The sequence below is a fragment of the Arachis ipaensis genome, chromosome B9 (genome assembly GCF_059453495.1).
Source record: "Arachis ipaensis isolate K30076 ecotype BB chromosome B9, ASM5945349v1, whole genome shotgun sequence".
Lineage (NCBI taxonomy): Eukaryota > Viridiplantae > Streptophyta > Magnoliopsida > Fabales > Fabaceae > Arachis > Arachis ipaensis.
In genome coordinates this window covers 4,742,381-4,765,519 of record NC_142444.1, presented here as the reverse complement: position 1 = coordinate 4,765,519, position 23,139 = coordinate 4,742,381, and the positions used below count along the sequence as shown (strand labels likewise).

The window sequence follows — 23,139 nt, the reverse complement described above, 5'->3', positions numbered from 1 at the left end:
TAACTAAAATTAATTACTCGATTGGTCCCTAACAATTAATTCTGTCAGTCATTTAGGTCCTTTATTCCGTTAACTATAACGGAGGACAAAATAGTCCCTGACAACTCTAACAGGAGACAAAATGGTCCCTGATCTCCTCTGTTCGGAAACGACACTGTTCTCTCACAATTTCCATCATATCTCGTATAACACTAACAGTTTAACACTGTAACTTCAAACTACACAATGCACACTTTATAAATTTAATGTTCATAAGAAAAAAAATCCTCAACTTGTTATCAACCAATTCATACTCAGGAAACTAAGGCCTATGTCTCTCAACTAGTTGTCGTCTTCGATTGATCCCATGAATTTAGATAGCAAGTCTAATTTGTTAAGACTCGTCGTCGTCGTTGCCATCTCCCTCCTCCTCTGCCCTAACATCTCCATGACCACATTGTCCACCACTCCGATCGCTTCCCTCAACTTCTTCTCCGAACCAATGTTCAGTAATCGCTTCAGTTTCCATATGAGCGGCAACGACGACATTGCTCGTTGTAATAGCTTGGATGAGATGTCGAAGCTATCTGCCAACTTGAACTCCGAAAAAGAAGGAATAAAACACTCGGTGTTTATTTCAAATGAGAATTTGCATATGATGTTAAAGGAAAATCTTCTCATGATGTTTTAATGTCGAACAATCTATATTGCTTGCCGGAAAGTGGAGAAAGGGGTGCCCTTGGAGTAGTTGTAGAACTTGGTCTTGAGGATGTCGTGGATGTTGTCGGAGTTGGAGGTGATATTATCAAAGACGTGGAAGTGGATGCTTTTGGTGGGTGAAGTATAGAGGAGATGGATGTACTAGTCACAAAGATTTAGGAAAGTGTGTGGTTCATGACATGTTGAGGTAGATGCAACACGTGTGACAATTACACCATGGCTTAGAGCTAAAGAGGAGGAAGGAAAAGATAGAAAAGAAGACTGTGAAGGTAAAGAAAGAGAGTATGAATGTTAGGGTTATGCGAGATGTGATAAAAATTGGGGAAGAACAGTGACATTTTCGAATAAAATGATCAGAAATCATTTTGTCCCTTGTTAGAGTTGTCAGGGATCATTTTGTCCCATGTTAGAGTTTTTAGGGACCATTTTGTCTTCCGTTCGAGTTGACGAACTAAAGACCCAAGTGACTGACGGAATTAATTGTTAAAGACCAATTAAGTAATTAATTTTAGTTGGAGACTAAAATGTCTAATTTGAAATTCTTTAAGGATCAAAATGGGTATATACTCAATTATTTATTGTAAAGGTTGTTGATGGTGTTATTAGAAGTGACGGGGCTGGGAGTGGTTTGGGAAGATTGGGGTTTTTTGATGTTGAGGACTGAGGAGAGGTTATAGTTGGGGCTAACGGGCACGGATTGGTTGTAAGTTGAGAACGAACAAAGAACATTGTGTTGAGGAGACGAGGGCTAAAAAATAGGGAGAGGATGGTTCTGAGACAAAATTCAACGTCGCACACGATTTTGGAGGCCACAAAAAAAAAAAACTTTAGAAACTATTTTGATTTTCGACTAAAATCACACGAATATCCTTATCATTTATGGTGAAAACTCAAGTGTAGTCAAGAAAGTTAATAACTCTAATAGATAAAAATTTAGTTAAATTAATCAAATTATTTAACCATTTTTAACTATCAACTTCACCTAAAATTAACTATACCTAAATTTTTACCATCCTTTATAAATACAAAACTCTTCAAATTGAATAATCAATTTGGAGAAAATTGAATGTTCATCTTTAAAAGCTCTTTTATTAAATCAGTTGTATTGCATTTTTTATTAATTAAATAAATATTAACTCTTCCTTTATTATATTTTATATTAATAACTGAGATTTATAATTTAAAATTTAAAATTTAAAATTTAGAGCTTAACATTTACGATTCAAAATTTTGAAGTTTAAAATTTAACATATAAAATTTATTGTTCAAAGTATAGAATTTAGAATTTAAACTTTAAAATTCAAGTTGAGCGACATTAGCAAATTTCCCCAAGTCTTTCATCAAAAAATATTTCCCCAAGTTTCAAAGGCAATTAGCCTATTGGTTGAAGTGCCTACTTTTGCAAGCCCATGGGGTCATACAAGACAATACAAGTTTTTTTTTTTTTTAAAACAAAGGAAGCTCAACACATTAAAATGGAGCAAACAAACAAAATAAACATAAAGACCTACTAACAAAACCCATCCCTTGCCATCTCCAGCATGTCATCAGCCTCCCACAGGATCACCACCATGCCATTCTGTGTAGCTCAACACTGTTCTTGTGTGAATTATCTCAATACTTACTCTTTTATTGTGGAATATTCTAGCATTACGTTCTAATCAGATGTTCCAAATCACAGCAAAAAACGCTATCATCAACAACTTCTGTCCTTGTTGCCTACTGTGCATGCCACACCAGCTCTCAAATAGTTCTTTAATGGTTCCCGGAATTATCCATTCTCTACTCAGAGACCTCAACCACTTGCACCACACTTGCCAAGTTACCTTACACCGAAGAAATAAATGCTCAACAGATTCTGCTTCCTTGGAACACAGCACACAACTACTATCACTCTGAATGTGAACTCCTAATTTAGTCAACCTCTCCTTGGTGTTGACTCGACCAACTAGCACAAACCACCCAAACAACTCAATTCTCGGAGGTACGAAACCTTTCCAAAGAGAACTCGTGAAGCTAAAGCTCGTGATCTCAGCCGACAGCATCTCCGATTGTATGGTCTGTATCACAGATCTAGTAGAGAAAACACATTTATTTTCAAACTTCCACACCACATTGTCCTCCCGACCAGATGACAGCTTTACTGGTCTTAACCTCTCATGTAGCTGATGGACAAGCTCCAGCTCCCATTGGAACAACTCCATTCTCTATTGAAAATTCCATATCCATTCTATTCCATCCCAAAAACCACAATTCCCAATGACAACACCTTGCTGACTTGAAATAGAGTAGAGCCTTGGAAACAGGAGCGTTGTGTTTTTCAGCACTGCATCACCAACCCCCAAACCCCCCGCCTTTTTTGGAGCCTGGACTAGCTCCCACTTGACCAGAGGTAAACCATAGTTACCGTCCTCCTTGCACCACATAAAGTTCCTTTGTAGAGCAATCAACTTGTCCGCCACCGCCTTCGACATTTTGTACAGGCTTAGATAATATATGGGGAGGCTGTTCAGGACCGATTTGATAAGGACAAGCTTACCTGCTTTATTCAAAACCTTCGCTTTCCATAAGCTAAGCTTCTGCTCCACCTTGTCAATAATTGGTTTCCAAGTCTTCACCAGGCGCGGGTGCGCTCCAAGAGAGATCCCCAAGTATCTAACCGGTAGAGCGGCTTGCTGGCATCCCAGTAGTCCACACGCATGATCAATCCATCCTTACTCACAGTTCACCGATATCAGATTCGATTTATCAAAATTGATACTCAGCCCAGACATCAACTCAAAGCACCTCAATAATCTCTTATAGTTTACAACTATTTCAGTCTCCGACGGACAGAATAAAATGGTGTCATCCGCAAATTGTAAGTGTGATAGTTTAGACAACTTTCCCATAGAAGAAATCAAGAAAGAGACAAGGAAATACATACATACTTCAACATTTCAAATCCAACCACCAAGAATGGAACTGGTTCTGTTTGCCAATCCCCATAGATCATACATTCCTACCAAACTATTTAGAATTTGTCACAGGTATTCGAAAAAACAAATAACTGACAAATCCATGTAAACATTGATGCAAAAGAAGCATATAGTTCCGTATACATAAATAAATGCAGCTTTAATACAGTCAACCGCAGAGAGCCGAGAGCATAGAGCAACAAAGTCCTTACCACAGGTAAATGCTGATCAGTTAGTCTACTTCAACTCGGCACATGCTAGAGCCCCTTTGTATTTTAGATAATGCCTTGAAAACTTCACCTTTTAAGGGTAGGTCACAATATTTAGCATGAATTCTCATTGTCTTTAAAACAAGTCCTTTTTGTAAAATATATGCAGTAAATTCATGCTCCTCTGGAGTGTTTCGATATCCTCGATATTCAACAGTGCTCAAGTCTGATACAATACAGTTAGGAACGCTAAGTGGCTGTGTCCAATCATTGCGTTTATGGGAGTTTAGGTAAGAGTAAGACCCGTACCAATAATCAAGAACGAACTGAAAACAAGGAACAAGTAAAGTCAAAGGATGCAAACAAATTGCAAATAGACAAAAAGTTGAAGTGATGGGATCAACGATACCTCAGATATATTAATTTTTAGAGCTTGAAGCTTAGGACAATTGTGAAGCAAGTCTATTAGAAGCCTACTCTTGAAACTATAAAAATCAAGTTGCAGCTGAATCAAATTGCAAAAGTCGGGAAGGTCTAGAACTGGCGCACGAATCAAGCACTGCGTGCAAAAGATCATTGGATATTAATTTCAACACATGACTAAAAGCATAATAAATTCATCGTTTTGTTAAGCAAATCACCTGGATTGTTGAAACTTGCAGCCACAAGAATTTTGTTTTGCAAAGTGCCCGGAGGAGCTTAGGAACCCAAGCAACATGCCTAGGCTTATGATAAATATCTAGACATGCTTTGTTGATGTTGGGATAATCACAAACCAAAATCTGTTTGTAACAACCCCGTAATTTGAGACGTAGGTATTCAAGAGATGAAGTGTTTACCTCAAGAAGCTCAAGTGTCACATTTTCGGAATGTGAATATTGTTCCTGCAAAATGCTAGTAAATTAAAAATCAGAGACTAAGTCATGTGATAAGGCCATATTACATCACAATAATAATAATAATAATAATAATAATAATAATAACAGTGACCTCAAAGGTTAAACTCTTCAGGGGACGAGGCATGTGGATTGCTTCAGGATCGAAATTAATTAAAGTGACCCTAAGAGTTTAAAGAGCTGGGCAACCAGATAGTAACACATTGAGGTCCACATAGTTGACATGCAGCTCTAGGTTCTTGAGGGATGGGAAAATACTTTCACTGTGAGTGGGATCAAAATCTTCCAGAGAAATATTAATATTACCGTCCAAAACGAGCGACACGAGCGAAGTGCTATAGAAAGGTTCATGCAAGTCATGACTCTCCCCATCGGTCCTCATAGAGAAATGGAGTTCACTAACCCTTGTGATGACGTAATCAATCCAATCAAAACGGTCATTATACCCATAGTCACCCACCCGGCAAGAGAGGTGGAACTTACGGATGGGGCGCCGAAGCAGCTCAAACTTATTGAGAAAAATAAGAAAGCGCTCTTGTGCTTCCTTATGTGAACGTTCAGGGGTGTAAAGGAAATCATCGTTGAGGTCCAAGACATGGACTTTCTTCCAGAGGTAGCGCCACCTGCGAGAGAGGACGCTGGTGGCCACGGACGTTCTGGTTGGAAGGAATGAGAGGATGTTGCACAGGATTTCATCCGGCAGCCTGCTGATGACGTCCCTATCAACTGCTGCTTTCCTTTGCTTCCGCCGTTTCCCATTTTGAGACAACAGAGGAAGTGGCTAGGGATTGTGGGATTCAAGCGTGTCAAACACTTAGTTTCGAAAGGAAAAATGGAATAAATAGAAGGGAAACATGCTCAATATTTCAGTAGAGCTTCCAAAACTTGCACAGAATACAGGTTTCAGAGGCAAACCGTGGATCTAACACGTGTCCCCCTCACTTGTGACATTGTGTTCATTAACAATAGCAAAATCCAACCACATTAAATATACACTAAAATTAATCACAACAATCAATAATTACATATTAAATATAAAATATTTATTAAAAATAAATTTAATATATATATATATATATTATAAAAACACATGACAGTTGATTTTAATTTTTAAATAATATAATAAAATCTTTGACACAACATGTGCTGTACTGACATTTGGAATATTTGTCAGCGAAGTCCTAAGAGCATCTCCAACGGGCAAATAAATGAAGCCCTGCTACTGTGCATGTCAGAGAGAAAAGAGAGATGGGGCATTGGAGCAAAATTATTTGAGTTCCTTCACGTTATTCGAAGCGAGGGAGTCCCTCTAAATGGGGACTCCCATTAAGCAATAAACAATTGCCACTTGGCAATTAAAATAAAAAATAAATAATTATATAAAATATTAATTAATTAAATAATTATATTAATTAAATAAATAAATATATTATATAATTAAATAATAATTAATTTAATAATAATTATAATAACTAATTAAATTAAATACTAATAATTTTATTTAATTAATAATTTATATTAATTAACTAATAATTAATTAAGTAATTAAATTATAATTAATTTATTAATAATTATAATAATTAAATAAATTAAATAATTAAATATTTATTTAATTAATAATTTATATTAATTATTTATATCATAATTAATATTAAATATTATTTATATTTATATTATTATATTAATTTAGTTGTTGTAAAACTAGCCGTTATAAAAGTAGCCGTTAGAAACTAGCCGTTACTATGTTACCGTTATTATTAATAAATTAATATTTTTTTACTCTATATATACCACTTAGATACACTTCTATTCTCACACTCTCTACTACTCTTCTTCATCTTCTTCCAAGTTTACAAAATCAAAAAATTCTACTACTATTATTTTTTGTTCGAAAAAATGGATCCAAACCAACTCAACTCTTTCTTCAATTATTTACAAAACTTTCCTCAAATTCCAAATACCCAACAATCTCAAACCTCAAACTCTCAAGTTCCAAATCAAAACTTCACACTACCAAATACATTTCAAAATCCAAATCCACAAAATCTTTCTAATTTCAATTTTCAAGCTCCTTATAATAATCAATTTCCTATATTCCAACCGCAAAATCAAAATTCACAAACACCCCATTTTCCATTTTCATCCATATTTAACCCCTCTATCGGAAATGTTACTCCAACTTCCTTGCCGTTTCCAACTCAATTCAGTGCATCAAGACATAACTCATCTGGTGTTGGTGGCTCTTCTAACCCATCCTCTCAGAGTCCTATACAATGTAGTCCAAATTCGCAATATTCAGATTTTGCCAACCCTCGTGGATTAGATGCTATCAACCTTAATGATGATGATATTGAAGATCGGAGGCAAGATAGTATTCAACACTGGCATTGGAAAGAGGATGAGATGCTGATCAGTGCATGGTTAAATGTTTCAACTGACCCTGTAGTTGGTACCGATCAAAAGGGAGAAACATTTTGGAGTCGAATTCATAGCTACTGTGTAGAATTTTGCTCTGACATGACAAGGGGGGTAGTTGCATGTAAGAAACGATGGTATAAGATCAACAAGGCTGTTGCACAATTTGCTGGTTGCTACGATCAAGCTAGTCGAAACATAAGGAGTGGTTCGAACGCTGATGATATAAAGGAGTTGGCATATAAACTTTATTCCACACATTATGGTCAAAAATTCACTTTTGAGAGGCATTGGAACATGCTTCAGCTGGAGCAAAAATGGAGAAGCCAACTACCTACACAGAGTGGCGGCTCAAAGAGAACCAAGGTTAGTGCAACTGGAGCATACTCATCCTCATCAAACCCAGAAACACCGTTGGCTGATGAACCCGGTGTGGACTCTCCCGTTCGCCCACAAGGATCAAAGAAGAGCAAGCGAAAAGGTAAGGGAAAAGCACAGATGTCTGAAGATTTTAGTGAAAGAAAATCATCGGTTGTCAAAAAATTATCTCTCATGGAAGATATTAAGAATGTTAGAGAAAAAGAACTACTGGAAAGGGAAAAAGAAAGAGAAGAGGAGAAGGAACATAGAGCAAAGATGTTGGCAATCAAAGAGAAGGAGTTACAATTTCAAGCAGCAATGAAAGAACAAGAATTACAAACTCAGAGGTATATTAAAGAAATGGAGATAAAAGCAAAAGAAAGGGAAATGGAAAGGATGGCCAAAGAAAGAGAAAGGGAGATGGATATGCAAATACTTAATGCTGACACGTCTACAATGAGTGAAAAACGACGAGCTCTTCATGAGATTGCATGTGAAAAAATAATTGCCAAGTGGTTTACTTAATGGTTCCTTGTATTCGTAGAGTTATGTAGTATGTTCTTATTTTTATTGCGTATTGCTGGTATGTGATGTAGTTTGTTTTATTTATTTCTGATGTAAGTTTTTAAATTAGTCAATATTATTGTGCCGTTATTGTTTATGAAAGTGACAATTGCAAAACTAGCCGTTAAGTAGCCGTTGTAAAACTAGCCGTTAAAAAGCCGTTGCAAAACTAGCCGTTGTAAAACTAGCCGTTGCAAAACTAGCCGTTGCAAAACTAGCCGTTAAGTAGCCGTTGTAAAACTAGCCGTTAAGAAGCCGTTGCAAAACTAGCCGTTGCAAAACTAGCCGTTAACTAGCCGTTAAGGTACTTAATGCAGACACACTTATAAATATCAACTATCAATAACTCCTCAACTCCACTTCAGCTCTTATTTCTCACCTCGAAAGAGAACTAAAAATTACATTTCCAGATATGGCTAGAAATTTTGATGATATGTTTAATGAGGCTTTGTATGGCAAAAGAAGACGGCAAGATAACACACTCATAGATAATTGGATCGATGAGTATTTACTCGAAGATTCAGAAGAAGAAGATACCGATAGAAGCTCTATCCCAATTACTCGTAGATGGATCAACAGAGATCGAGAAGCAGGACATGATCGCCTTTTCCAAGATTACTTTGCAGATGATCCAGTGTATCATGCTGACATTTTTCGACGGAGATTTCGAATGAGAAGACATGTGTTTCTTCGGATAGTAGACGCTCTCTCAAACGTCTATCCTTATTTCCAACAGAGGGTTGATGCAACTGGAAGAAGAGGCTTGTCGCCACTGCAGAAATGTACTGCTGCGATACGGATGTTAGCATATGGCGTAGCAGCTGATGTTGTTGATGATTATGTGCGCATAGGCGAGAGCACTACAATTGAATGCTTGGAAAAATTTGTTGAAGGTGTCATTTCGGTGTTCGAGGATGAATACTTGCGAAAACCAAATCCAAATGACGTACAACGCCTACTACAAATGGCAGAGGGTCGTGGCTTCCCTGGCATGTTGGGTAGCATTGACTGCATGCATTGGCAATGGAAAAATTGTCCAAAGGCGTGGAAAGGTATGTACATGAGTGGTTATCGTGGGGTTGCAACCATAGTACTTGAAGTTGTAGCATCTTCAGACCTTTGGATATGGCATGCATTCTTTGGAGTTTCTGGTTCAAATAACGATATCAACGTGTTAGATCGTTCTCCCGTGTTTGATGACATTCTAAATGATCGTGCTCCGGAGGTAAATTATACTATTAATGGTAATAATTATACAATGGGATACTACTTAGCAGATGGTATTTATCCTGAATGGGCCACATTTGTCAAATCAATCTCAAAGCCACAAGGGGAGAAACGCAAGTTATTTGCACAATACCAAGAAGGGCAAAGAAAAGATGTGGAACGAGCATTCGGAGTGTTGCAAGCACGCTTTGCAATTATACGTGGTCCAGCTCGTTTTTGGGAAAAGAAGAAGCTTGCCAACATAATGAGAGCTTGTATTATATTGCATAATATGATTGTTGAGGATGAAAGAGACACTTATGCAGGAAATTTTGCTCAAGGCTTAGAGTATGATGATGTTGAAAATGGCTTATCACAACCTCAGTTGGGAGAAGAAGATTTTGCACCATACCATCAATTTCTCCAAAGAAATGCCCAACTTCGAAATAGGCAGCAGCATAGACAATTGAAAGAGGACTTGATTGAACACATATGGCAATTTCACAATGCTTGTCGTCAACTGTAGAATTTAATTATATTTTTTTTGTATTAAGTAATTTTACAAATTAGTGTAATCCCGAATTATATATTATGTATTATTGTTATTTTTAAATTTATTTAATATTAATATATTTTAATAGTGAATTATTTTTAAATTTAAATATTTAAATTACATTATTAAAAAAAATTAATTACATTAATTTCAAGTATTTTAATTAATTAATTAAGTGGGACCACAACAGGGACTAAAGTTAGTTCCTCCTAATGGAGAAGAGAGAGATGCTTTGAGTTCCTATTTACTGTTTATGACGCAAAAGCTGATGTGGAGTTACTTTTTATGACAGGTGGGCCATAAACAGGAACTGGGATGAGTTCCCTACTGGAGATGGTCTAAAAGATTTTATACTTGCTGGTATCTGGAGAAAATTCTAATCGTGGTGACATATTGACAATTTTGTGAATGATAACGGAGTTGGTAGTAAAAGACATTTTGTTATGTTAAGATACACAACCATTTATTTGTGCTTATAAGACAAAGTATTTCGATGTGTATGAGCTTAATCTTGGAGACCGAGATCGATCTTATGAAAGTTCAGTTCTTGGGTGCTGATGAATCTGTTTCAATGGTTGCCAAAGTTTGCTTGGGACGTGAAGCAAACTCATTGGCAACTCTATCTATCACAGAAAATTGTACAATGGATTGTTCAATGTTTCCTTAAACAACAGTCCCTCTGTTATTGATAAGAGTACAATTGTGAATTGTGATATCTGCGGAGTTGTTACTTGCCATCAACCTGCCTTGAATTAGTTGCAACTTACTAAGGGCAACTTTATGGCAAGCTTGTTTCCCTCTAAGTTGAAGTACCTACTTTTGCAAGCTCAAGGGATTATACAAGATAATATCATATTACAACTATACAGGTTTAGACAGCTTTAGTAGAATTAGGCAATTAGCCATTATCTCAATGAGAATAATTGATACGCAGGCACAGCAAAAAGCTTCCATATTATCAAAATCTCAATTATACCATATTCGCTGTTATATCTCTCCAGAGAAATTATACGCATTAACATCATTCTTTTGGACTAGAAAACATGGCATTGCAAAACAATCACTAAAGACTATAGTCTTCAATTACTAAGGAGTGATAAGGACTAGAGTCATCAAACATTTCAAGTGAAGCAAAAAGGGACTGCAAATATACATGGTGAAATGTTCCTCAAATCAGATCATATTTATCTCCACCAGTGAAGAATAAAGAAACAGAAATGGCAACTGCCTAACCTAGGCTGCTATATGTGTAACTAATTCTTCCTTCAAGAGTTACATAAAATCAGTTGTAGTCAGCAAACTCATTTATCAAATCATGACATCAAATATACATCTTTTAGAAGTACACAACCTTAAGAGTAAATGGAAAAAAACAAGAAAAGGTCGAAAGAGCATCATGCATTGAAGGAATACAATATTACTCGGCAGATATCATAACTTCTATAACGGAATATGCCATTCTAATGCACCCCCAGCAACTAAGTATTAAACAAATCCTATAACCTCTCTGACATAACAGATGAATAAGTCAAAGATTTGGTATTGCCAAAGATGGTGCATAGTTGCCATCAACCTGCTTCAACAACAGATTTATACAATAGGTTATCCATGCTCTATCAAAATGCTGATTCTTTGAAATATTATAAACATCCTAATTCCTAAGGTAGAATCAAAAGACGGAAATGCGTATTTCCAAACTATCAATCCTAACCATCATTACTAAGTTAAAGTGCCTATTTCTGCAAGCCCACAGCATCATACCATACAACTTAGTGTTTTGGAAAAGTAATCAAAAGGTTCTACAAACATTTGAGGAATTCAGGTGTAAAACTGACATAAAAATAAAATTGAGCATGGACTCAGATTTATCCATTTTATGCAACCAGGATGAAAGCACTTGGTACCATACAACTTTGTATAGTTTTGACATAAAAAAACCATCGAGATAGAGATGGTGAAATGTATGTACCACATAAGTGCTGATTACTTTTAGTCACTTAATTATAAGATCGACTGTTTTAGAGCCCCTCGGTAGAGTAGATAATTTCTTGCGAATTGTATATGTTTTCTTCGGGCGAAGCTCCCCATTAATAAGAACTTTCATTAACGCCAAAACAAGTCCTTTTTGTAAAATATACGCAATAAATGCATGCTCATCTGCAGAGTCTCGATAACCTGAAAATCCAAGAATCAAGAGATTCGATGTAACACAAATAGGATCATGGGCTGGTGGTGTCCAACTGCTAGGTTCACTATGTTCCTCTGAGCGAAAATATCCACCCTGACAACAGGAAACGACAATACTTTCAAAAAATGCAAGCAAATAAAAATTAGATATAGACATAAGGCTGAATTTGAAGAGTGCGCACACCTTCTGATTATAAATTATGAGTACTTGAAGTATAGGACAATGCTGAATTAAATTTATTAGAAATGCCGAGTTCGAACATGGAATATCAATCACTAAATTATGTAAACGGCAAAATTCCGGATAATCTAGAGCTGGCGCACGAAGTAAGCACTACATGTACAAAACAACAAGATGTTACAAACAAAACTACAAATATAAACTTTTCAGAAATTAACAATGTAAAGTTTTGTTCAAGAGATCATGAGAATACGAGAAGTATATTACCTTTGTTGTATCAAGTTTCAACACTAGACGTTCTGTACTGCGAAGTGCTTTGAGAAGCTCAGGTATCCAACAAAGATGCTTATCTTGTGGGTAAATATCAAGCTGTGCTTTCACCATGTTGGTAAAATGGCTAAACAAAACATTTAAATAATGCCCCCAGAGTTTGATATCTAGGTATTCAAGAGATGGGGTATCTATTTCAAGAAGCTTAAGAGAGTCTTCGGGACTTTTATCTGCAAAGGTTAACCTCTTCAAGGAATGAGGCATGTGGATTGCAGGATAATTAATACCACGACCTAAGGGAAAGGCCTCTAAAATTAGCTTAAGATTTTCAAGAACAGGACAACCAGATAAAACCTTCTCAGGATTCACATAGATGGTATCCAATTCTAGGTTCTTGAGGGATGGCAGACAAACATCCGGAAGAGAATCCAGATAAATCCGGTACTTCAAAGCGAGGGACTCGAGTGAGGCGCAAGTGAAAACGCTTTGAGGCAAGTCGCAAGTCTCGGGGTAATCATCACGGTAGATACAAAGGCAGAGATCCAGCTCCTTGAGGTGTGGTCCAACAGCTGAGGAAATCCACCTTGTGAGAGTATCTTCTCCACAGACACTACATTCGAGTTTGAACTTTTCAACGTGGGGGACCTTGTGCTGAGCAACAACATTATCGACAAAATCGACAAAGCCCTCTTCAACTTCATCATCTGAAAATTCAAGGCGGTAAAATGGCTCATCCTCAAAGTACAAGACTGGGACTTCCTTCCAGAGGTGGCGCCACCGGCGGGAGAGGATGCCGGTGGCCTTGGCTTCTATTGTTGGAAGGAATGAGAGGATGTGGCAAAGCAAAGAATCCGGTAAGCTACTAATCCTATCAATTTTTCGAGTTCTTTTAATAGCTACCTTTCCACTTAAATTCCTTTGATTCTGTTTCGGCATTGTCAAAATTTGTCTCTCAAGAAAGTTAGTTCTGGAAATGAATCAAGTAGAATTGGTTCCAGAATTCGTTTTGCTGCACAGAATAAGAGTAACATGACTCGGCCAAATAATTTCCTACGTTATTGTCAACTATGTGAACTGAAAATTGGAAAGGGAAATAAGATTGAAATATAAAAAAAAGCATGATGTGCAATGAAGAAGATGAATACCGAAGGTGCCTCGTGAGCGGTGACGGTGCCGCAGTTGAGAGGAGATAGTTAGGGATTGAAGGAGGAAGCAGTGTTTCTGTGAATTGTGAATGGTGAAAGCGGTGAATGTGAAACCAATAACGCAGTTATTTATTTATTTATTTTTTTTAGGTTATGGTAAGCGTACATCAAAATCAGCTATCAAATAAAATATATATTAAAATATAAATATACATTAAAAATAAATTAAATCATACATGTATTTATACACAAATATATTAGTGGTTGATTTTAATATATAAATAGTATTTTTTTATTATTATTTATTATTTATTTTATTTTTATTTTGGTAACAGTTTACACAGTTAGGTTAGGTGAAAAGTGAAACCCATTTTTTAATCTACAGTAAAAGAGTCAAACGATCTCTCTACTCTCTAGCTTAGTGGAGAGTACACTAGTTCATATAAAAATAGAATTAATTAAAATGTAAATTAATATATAATTTAACTAAAACATTTCGTATTTAAGTCATAGAAATAATAAAAAATAATATTTTTAGATTATATATAATAAAAAATATTTTTAAAAAAAATTATGTATTAATATTTTTTTTTATATTTTCATTATATAGAATATAAACATATATTAATATATCTTTTAAATACTAATGCTTTTCAAAAATATTAAAAAGGTTTAATTACTCTACATATTCTTATAGTTTTACCGAATTTTCAATTAAGTTTTTATACTTTTTTTTTTTTCAATTGGGTCTCTATACATTATTTTTTTTTCAATTTAGTCCCTGCTAACGTTAAACGTCAAAAAAATATTAGTGAATTGTGAAATTACTTATATACCGAAGATATAAGGGAGAAAGTTGGAGTAGCACCCATTGTGGAAAAGATGGTTGAATCGCGTCTCAGGTGGTTTGGACATGTGGGAAGAAGACCGATAGAACATCCAGTCAGGAGGGTGGATGAGATGGAAGATGGACAAAGGGCGAAAGGCAGAGGAAGACCTAAGAAGACCATCCATGAGGTGGTCAAACGAGATCTACATGTAAACGGTCTCTCTGTAGACATGATACATGACAGAGCACAATGGCGTCGTTTGATTCATGTAGCCGACCCCACTTAGTGGGACAAGGCTTTGTTGTTGTTGTTGTTGTTGTTGTGAAATTACTTATATACCCTTAAGGACCCAATTGAAAAGAAAAAAAATATAGAGAACTAATTGAAAATTCGATGAAACTATAAAGAGTAAAGTATCGTTTTTGTCTCCAATGTTTGAAGTAAATCATATTTGTGTCCCTAACGTTTAAATCGTCCTATTTGTATCCCTAACGTTTGTAAAAGTGATTCAATATTATCCTGCCGTCAATTATACATCATGAGCGCTTTAGTTTGAGTTTTAAAAATCTCTTCTTGAAGTTAGAATACAAATGTCTAGAATAGAATTCATGATCTACTCTGAAAAATAGCTCATCAAATGTTGAAACTAATTCCTACAATATTTAAATAATTCACTTTTCTAAGGACATAATTGAATCTAAACATAAATAGTGGGTATAATATTAAAATCGAACACATCCACGTGAGATCTAATTGAGAATGAATACATTCAAGTGAGAATAATTGAAAAATATAATCTTATTTGTTAGTATAATTGATAGTAGGATAACATTGAATCACTTTTATAAACGTTAAGGATACAAATAGGACGACTTAAACGTTAGGGACACAAATAGGACTTACCCCAAATGTTGGGGACAAAAACGATACTTTACTCAAACTATAAATATTCAATGAAAGATATTCTTATAATCCTTATTCAATGATTCTAAACACGAAAGATATTCCTATAATCCTTTTTATTTTGTCATTATGATTCTTTTGCTTATTTATATACAAATTGTACCAAAAATATCTTTTTCTTTTTTTTTATTTTCAAAAATACTTTATCTTAAGGACATATAGACAAAAAAAATGGATAAAATAAAACAGAAATAATAGTAATACGTATATATAAAATTCAGTTTCCATCATTCAAGTATTTATTACGATCGTATAATATTTTACATTTGTGTGGATTCATGGAATATAGTTTATATCTTCATCATATCATGGTACACCATAAAAAATCATAAGATTATGTAATTTGTGTTATTGAAATTTAAAATTTAAAAACGAAATCTGTAGAAAACATAGTTTTAGTGTAATATAAATAAATAATCCGTAGAAAACATAAGGATCAACAATAACCAGGGGCGGAACTTGAAACAAAATTTTGGGGGTCAGATAGAAAATAATTATCAAAATGTTTTTGATATGGACCCATTTAAGATAAGTTCGTCTAATCTCATCTCTCTGGTTTGGGTGATATTGCCAAATTTAAAACCATTTTTTCAAGATCTCGTTCCAAAAAATTTAAGGTTAAAGCCATCAGATGTAACTTTTTGAACTTTTGAAGGTTATATCTCACTTTTTTTCGTGATTCATTAAAGTAGAAGAACTATCTACAGGTGTTGATATTGTAAAAGTTATATGTTCTCCATCTTAAATATTAGTCTTCCTCTTAAAAAAATGTATCAATTCTTTGATTTTTCATTATTATTTTATATAAAAATTTGAATATATATATATCTTGTAAAATATGTAAAGAAGAAGTTAGAAGGACAAATATTAAAATTTATAATATTTATTGAATTTTTTTATCAATTTATACAAATATATTAATATTAATACTTATTGAATATTCTATTATTTTTTATCATATAAAAAATTAAATTAAATAAATAGTAAAATATAAAATAATATTAAATTAAATAAATAAAAATATCTAATTTTTTATATTTGAACTTAAAGATAAAGAGAATATTGTTTATTGAACTTATAAGATACTTTAAGTCATAGTAAAGTATTTAAGTCAATTGAACTATTTTTTATTTTTTAAAAAAGTACTACTAAATTTTTTGTAAAAAGTTTGGGGGGGTCATAGCCCCCCTTGTCTGAACTAAGCTCACTGACAATAACATTGATAACGGCCGGTTTTCGAGTCAAGAAAAATTCTAAAAGAACATACTTGAGTTCTCCCAACAAGATAGCCATTTCTACCAAAAGCTTTAATCAAAGCATAGTAGCCTGCTTTTGAAATAAAGAAAGTCAGAGCAGGATCATCTTTGTGAGGTCCATTCATCTATATATACCTCCATTGTTAAAAACAATCACTACCACAATGTCTGAATTGAAAAAATGAAAAAAGATTAATCATCATACAATTGCAAGAATAATTTATTGCATATAAAAACAAATATATGCAACCATATACGATCATATCAACATAATGAAAGAATTTGCATATGGCATATGATAACAAGAACCATTAATAGAGTAATAACTAAAATTGTTTACAAAAACTGACAGTAAGAACTATATATATATATATATAATTTTGTACAGCTACCTTCAGGTTGCTGTGTACAATTTACTGCTAAACATATTAAGCTTCATCTCGCATGAACAATATTGAAGCATTATCCTTTTATTTTTTGCACCTTATATTCAATTAGAATTTACATCTAAATAAAACTTGTAACCATACATATTTTACATGTAAATTCTCAAATTGCAGGAAATTCTAAAATCTGGTTACATCCAAATGGTCACTACTGCTACTACTACTACATCTCCCCTTGCAATGGTGAAATTGCAAGCAGTGAGAGAGTTTATTAGGTCTAACAGGGTGAAATTTTCTTAACTTTATCCCGACTGACCTCATTCTCAAAATGTTATCATTTTTTCAAACTATTAATTAGTTCGAATTTTAATTTCTCAGGCTTGCATTCACAGGCCGAATCCCAAAATGAAAACTTAGAATTAAAATTTAAAAAAAAAACGATAAAATAAAAGTATCCGTCCAATGCATGTTTTCATCAACAAATATGAAGTTTTTTTTTTGGGAGTACATGCTAAGACCTCCAAATTATAGGTCAATGGTGCAGCAATATCAAAAAACAACTTAGTATTATTGATAACAAATCTAAAGAAAATTTTCCAAAATAAAAAATGTATATAGATTCTGAGTAAGGAAAAATAAGGTTATTTCGCCCCTACCTAAGTTCAAGATGCAGAACTTCTTCGAAAACTGTTTGCTTAATTGTGGCCCTGCTGAATCAGGCTTCGAGTCCATTAACTAGCAGAAGCAATTTGAAAATTTTGCCGATCTGTGGCTGGCGGTGTGCGCATCGACGAGTTTAGGGCAAGAAGGAGAGAGAAAGCTGACGTTGATTGCAACGCTGTGTGGGTCTTGTGGAGAGTTCGGAATGCTGAGATATTTGAAGGAGAAAGAACCACAGCTCAAGTGATTTTTGTTACGGCATTGAAGCTCCAAGATTTGTCGCTAACACTTCCAACCTTGATTCATCTTTATTCTGTCGACTGTTGCTGGTAGTGGATGAATGACCTTCTTCTAGTAGCGACGAGTATGGGAGGGACACCGAGCAGAGGAGATGCCGCAAGAGGGGACCTTACGGTGGATCCAACGGGAGCTCAAGAAGTTAGGGCTACTGGGTTAAGACGGGGTGAGTGTGGGACAAAATAATAAGGAATTTTTTGGAAATTTTCAAAATAGAGTAAAGGAAAAATCCGTCCCTAACCTTTTTTTTCGCGAACATTTTCGTCCTCGAAGATTGGAAAATACTTTAATATCCCTGACCCCCAAAAAAGTGGACATATTTACCCTTCTGTTAGAGTCACTCCGTTTGCCTTGACGGAAAATGGTGACGTGGCTCCCGTGACGCTGACCTGGCCGTTACGGGCTGCCACGTGGGATGGGCTTTTGAAAAGATGACGTATTAGTCCCAGGAACCAAAACGTCACCGTTTCTCCCCCACTCTCAATCTATGAAATTCTGTGACCTCAGAAAACACTCAAAAAACACTGGTCTTTCACCCACACTATAGTGACCTCAGAAAATAACATTATGATGAACAACTTAAAACCAGCAAAGGAGCTAGCTGTGAAAGTGAAAGAGATAGAGAGATTGAAAGAGAGGATAGCATTGACTACTCACCACACCACTCACCATCCATCAAGCTGTGCCAAAACCCATATCATTAACAAGAACAACACATGAATTCTTTCACAGGAATTAGAATGTAGTGTGGTGTGTTATGTTGAGTTGTGTACTCCAACAAATTCGGAGCAAAGTTGAGTTGAGCTTGACTACCATCAACACTAAATCTACTAGTAATTGCACTTGAGCTGGCTGCAACAACAACCAAACTTGTACACTCCATTAGGATATAGGACATGATGGAGGAGAGTAAGTGAAAAACTCAAAAAACCAAGCAACCAATAATGCAATCCTATTATCATTACAAAGCTTATTAGTCTCTCCAACTCAGAAAACCTTGCTTTCTTTTAATCACAACCAATATTATGAATTTCCAAGCTGCATTTGCACTTGCACACAGCAAACACTGATGATCAAGGTCCTGAAAACCGCTTTCAGCCTCAATCTGCAGCAATTCATCATCATCATAATAAATAACTTAAAACAAATCCTAATTAAATTCATGGACTTCTCTACTAAAAAAACTAAAAACAAAAGAGCCCTAAACCTAAGATTTTCCGGGCCCTCCTGACTTAGAAGCCAGCAAATTCAGATGTCCAAGAAGGTAATTTCCCAGCCTCGTCGCCAAAGTTTCTCCCATGGCTTGTTGCTGCTGCTGATGCTGATGCTGATAGTGAACGAACAAAGAAGCTTGCTGCTGCTGAGACACCGACACCGCCGCCGACTGCACAACCATCTCCGGCGGAGGAGCAGCCACTGTGAAACTCCAAATTTGACCAAAATCGGGCTTAACCGGGAAGGCCCAGAGCCCCGCGGGAGCTCTGGGGCCCACTAAGGACCCAACGGCGGGCCCCATGGAGACGCCGTCGTCCTTGGCGGAAGCATCGTCATCGGTGTGTATGCGCTTGCCGAGTATGAAGGGAGTGGGAGCGAGCAAGGACTTGTGGTCGAGCGAAGACGCTGCGGAGGTTGAGGAAGGAGAAGAGGGAGAGCCAGCACCGCCGCGTACGGAGACGGAAATGGAGGAGAAGCTGGCGGGAGTGGTTCCGATTCCGGTGGCAGCGATGATTGAGGGCACGGCCTGGCGGAGGAGCCACTCGATGGTCTGGCCGTCGGACTTGTGGCCGAGCTCCGTCGGATGCCATGGGTCGGAATGCTCCCTTTCTTCCTTCACCCGCTTCACCTTCACACTGCATTCGAAGGATTAGGACTCAAAGATTTCATAGATTGTGGGTGGGGGAGAAATGGCGACGTTTTGGTTCCTGGGGATTAATATGTCCTCTTTTAAAAAGTCCATCCCACGTGGCAGCCCGTAACGGCCAGGTCAGCGCCACGGGAGCCACGTCACCGTTTTCCGTCAAGGCAAACGGAGCGACTCTAACGGAGGGGTAAATATCTCCACTTTTTCGAGGGGTCAAGGACATTAAAGTATTTTCCAATTCTCGGGGACGAAAATGTCCGCGAAAAAAAAGGTTAGGGATGGATTTGTTCTTTACTCTTCAAAATATGATGGTATCTTTGATTAGTTTTTTTTAAATGTGAGAATATTCGTTTTTTAATAGAATATTTTGTTATTTTAAACGTTTTTGTCACGGTATGGACTAAATTGAAAAAAATTATATGGTATAGAGACTTAATTGAAAATTTGGTAAAACTATAGGAAATCCAGAGTAATTAAACCTATTAAGAATAACAAATAAGTTATTAGAGTTTGAGTTTTATTTTGTTTATAATATTTCAAAAAAATAGTTAGCTTAATTAGCAGGTTATTCTTTTAAATTTAAACTATTGATAAAAAATATAATATATACAAAAATTAAAATTTATTTAATTAATAAAAAATACAATCATTTTTTACTTATAAGAAGGGCTTAAAGATAAAGCTAAAAGTATCCATTAAAAATCAAATTAACGAACTCTCCTACTAACATAATTATCAATTGAATAAATGTTAATTTGGTTAATTATCACTCAATATATATTATAAGTTTTAGGAAACAAATTAATTTGTGCTTAAGACTTTAAATGAAGGATTAAATTAAAAAATTGTCCTATATAAAAGTTATAATAAATAATTTTACTCTTTCAATATATTATTAATGTATCTAGATGATCACTAAAAATAAAAATAATAAATACCAAACTCTTTTAGTAGTTAAATGGGCTTCTTTAACCAATTATTTTGTTTTTTAATTTCCTATACATAGATAATGTTCTCCTCCGAATGCATCTTGACGCAATTCAGACTAAGTGGTCAACAAATACCGAAATACGTACAAGCTACAACTCAATCAAAGAACAGCAACATTCTATTTATGGTAATACTGTTGTGAATGCCTGAATGCTCCTTTAAGTCACAATTTTGGTTCAATACATTCATATCCATCCCATATAAAATGGAAGACTTAAGATCCACCTTTTTATCTAGTGGTCACGGCCTCACGGGGTATAAACTGTAAAGGAACACTACAAAATACAAATACCATTATTGCGTTAAAGCATCTTTGGAGTTGGTGGGGTCTTCCATTTCACACAGAGACACTAAAATTCTATGGCTTCTTGGAATTCAGTTCCTCTCCACGTTTCCTATGAAGTTCTTGGCTGGTTTGCTTTTGCTTGTTGGTCAATCAGCTTCTATCCACAAGTCATTCTGAATTTCAGAAGGAAGAGGTATATTATATATATATGCATAACTTGAAATAAAGAGTTCCTAAGTATCAACATATTTGATGACCCTTTTAACTTTTGTTTTGTGATTTAGTGTGGTGGGGTTGAACTTTGATTTTGTAGTGCTGAATCTGACAAAGCACACAGCCTATCTTATATACAATGCTTCTCTGTACTTTAGTTCTGCTATTCAGAAACAGTACAAAGACAAATATGGTCAAAAAGAGGTTTGTTTCTGTTTCCGTACATGTTTACAGTTAACTCCTCTAATTATATATGGAATCTTATTAATGTTTGTGAATTTGTGGCTTAATTTATTTTAGATGATACCAGTGGCGGCAAATGATGTTGCTTTTTCAGCTCATGCTGTTCTGCTGACTGCAATTTCCTTGTTTCAGATTGCAATCTATGAAGTTAGTGTTATACTTCTATACTCTTTTCTTTGTTGATTTCTTTTTTTTTTTTTTTAATTTTGATTTGAGTTCATAATTATGCTAAAAGTGTTCGACATTTTCATGTAGCGCGGAGGACAAAGAATCTCTAAAATCGCCCTTGGAATCCTTCTTGTTGCTTGGTCAATTGCAGCAGTGTGTTTCTTTGTATCTTTGCACAATCATCATTGGCTTTGGCTACTCTCTATTTTCAGGTATGTTACCTGTTTTCATTATTTTTATTTGGTCATAATTGCATTATTTAACTTGCCATTGTTGATTTTTAAACTATTTGCACGTGAAGGATCAATGATTTTTCATTGGTTTTAAAAGAAATGTCTTTTAGAAATTGTTTCTAATTTTTGTTGAAATTGATTTTCCTGCAGTGGAATCCAAGTATGCATGACTATTATAAAATATATTCCTCAGGTTAGAATCTATTCCAATGATATTAATTTCAGAGACATAAATTTAAGTTGTGCAAATGCAAATACATAACCTAAAGAGGAGATATTTATACTGATCAATACAGGCAGTGATGAACTTTAGAAGAAAAAGTACAGAGGGTTGGAGCATTGGTAACATTCTACTAGACTTGTCTGGAGGCATAGCAAACTATTTACAAATGGTTATGCAATCTGTTGATCAAGGTATGCAATTTTCTTTACCAAGTGATTCACTTGTTTAGGTTTGTAGTTTCAACAAACAGTTTTCAAATTCTGCCTTTGATTTTCAGGCTCTTGGGTCAACTTTTATGGAAACATAGGGAAACTACTATTATCCCTGGTATGAATAATTCTCTTGATTTGGTTTCTCTTTAAAGGAACAAATATAAACTCAGTGCATAAAGAGCCATATCAATAACTCAAAATTTATCAATTCTTCGTGCTAATTGATGGAATAAACTGTTGCAGGTGTCTGTATTCTTTGACATCCTCTTCATATGCCAACATTACCTGCTATATCCTTCAAAAAGACGCAGATCAGAGACAAATATTGAACATGATAATGTTAAGCCTTCTGATCGCCAATCGTCGGAGAATGTTTGAAATGTAACTTGATGAATATCTTCTCTTGGAATGAGCTCAATCTAAATTTGTAGTTAATCATTTTCCAAGATAAATATACAGTTTAGACCACAAGCTTAAAGCCTTTAAACTCCTTAACTATGGCTAGCCAATTTATCGGTATCTGCATACCAAATTCTCTCTACAGATTTTTTATGATCTAATCACAAAAAATAGCAAATTATAAACCGTGTAGCTGTCCTTGTACCAACTCTTTAGTAACCATGTCTTCAACTCATCAGTTGATGATTTGACTACTGATGACTGCCACCTCAAAATT

General features: G+C 35.2%; 7 protein-coding genes across 12 annotated transcripts; 2 read left to right on the top strand and 5 right to left on the bottom strand.

Annotated features, from left to right (window-relative positions):
- Positions 1-2,119: 2,119 nt before the first annotated feature.
- On the bottom strand, positions 2,120-5,590 carry LOC110266662 (FBD-associated F-box protein At5g56370-like). The gene is made up of 4 exons (XM_021111580.2): positions 4,856-5,590; positions 4,507-4,749; positions 4,275-4,424; positions 2,120-4,191 (listed from the first exon to the last, which is right to left on the bottom strand). Exons 1-4 carry the CDS (start codon positions 4,886-4,888, stop codon positions 3,889-3,891), a joined length of 729 nt encoding a protein of 242 aa, XP_020967239.1. The 5' UTR covers positions 4,889-5,590; the 3' UTR covers positions 2,120-3,888.
- On the bottom strand, positions 2,361-2,903 carry LOC107614814 (uncharacterized). The gene has a single exon (XM_016316947.1). The coding sequence runs from the start codon at positions 2,901-2,903 to the stop codon at positions 2,361-2,363; it is 543 nt and encodes a 180-aa protein (XP_016172433.1).
- On the bottom strand, positions 4,934-5,712 carry LOC148543572 (F-box/LRR-repeat protein At4g14096-like). The gene is made up of 2 exons (XM_088498573.1): positions 5,677-5,712; positions 4,934-5,542 (listed from the first exon to the last, which is right to left on the bottom strand). The coding sequence occupies exons 1-2, from the start codon at positions 5,710-5,712 to the stop codon at positions 4,934-4,936; spliced, it is 645 nt and encodes a 214-aa protein (XP_088354699.1).
- A 190-nt stretch (positions 5,713-5,902) lies between these two features.
- Positions 5,903-9,832, top strand: LOC148543571 (uncharacterized). The gene is made up of 3 exons (XM_088498572.1): positions 5,903-5,985; positions 6,969-7,657; positions 8,466-9,832. The coding sequence occupies exons 1-3, from the start codon at positions 5,903-5,905 to the stop codon at positions 9,830-9,832; spliced, it is 2,139 nt and encodes a 712-aa protein (XP_088354698.1).
- A 1,179-nt stretch (positions 9,833-11,011) lies between these two features.
- Positions 11,012-13,782, bottom strand: LOC148543570 (F-box/LRR-repeat protein At3g26922-like). Of its 6 annotated transcripts, XM_088500367.1 has the most exons (5): positions 13,643-13,758; positions 12,495-13,506; positions 12,231-12,380; positions 11,829-12,140; positions 11,012-11,432 (listed from the first exon to the last, which is right to left on the bottom strand). In XM_088500367.1, the coding sequence occupies exons 2-4, from the start codon at positions 13,431-13,433 to the stop codon at positions 11,853-11,855; spliced, it is 1,377 nt and encodes a 458-aa protein (XP_088356493.1). In that variant the 5' UTR covers positions 13,434-13,506; positions 13,643-13,758; the 3' UTR covers positions 11,012-11,432; positions 11,829-11,852. The 6 variants fall into 6 exon arrangements, with proteins under 6 accessions (XP_088356493.1, XP_088356496.1, XP_088356498.1 ...); XM_088500370.1 differs by having other exon boundaries at positions 12,495-13,758; XM_088500372.1 differs by lacking the exon at positions 12,231-12,380 and having other exon boundaries at positions 13,643-13,751.
- Positions 13,783-19,241: 5,459 nt separating this feature from the next.
- On the bottom strand, positions 19,242-20,118 carry LOC107614816 (transcription factor TCP7-like). The gene is made up of 2 exons (XM_021111691.2): positions 19,997-20,118; positions 19,242-19,884 (listed from the first exon to the last, which is right to left on the bottom strand). The coding sequence occupies exons 1-2, from the start codon at positions 20,116-20,118 to the stop codon at positions 19,242-19,244; spliced, it is 765 nt and encodes a 254-aa protein (XP_020967350.2).
- Positions 20,119-21,035: 917 nt separating this feature from the next.
- On the top strand, positions 21,036-22,958 carry LOC107619463 (cystinosin homolog). Its single transcript, XM_016321763.3, has 8 exons — positions 21,036-21,364; positions 21,456-21,588; positions 21,685-21,774; positions 21,883-22,007; positions 22,179-22,221; positions 22,325-22,442; positions 22,529-22,578; positions 22,707-22,958. Exons 1-8 carry the CDS (start codon positions 21,246-21,248, stop codon positions 22,839-22,841), a joined length of 813 nt encoding a protein of 270 aa, XP_016177249.1. The 5' UTR covers positions 21,036-21,245; the 3' UTR covers positions 22,842-22,958.
- Positions 22,959-23,139: the final 181 nt, after the last annotated feature.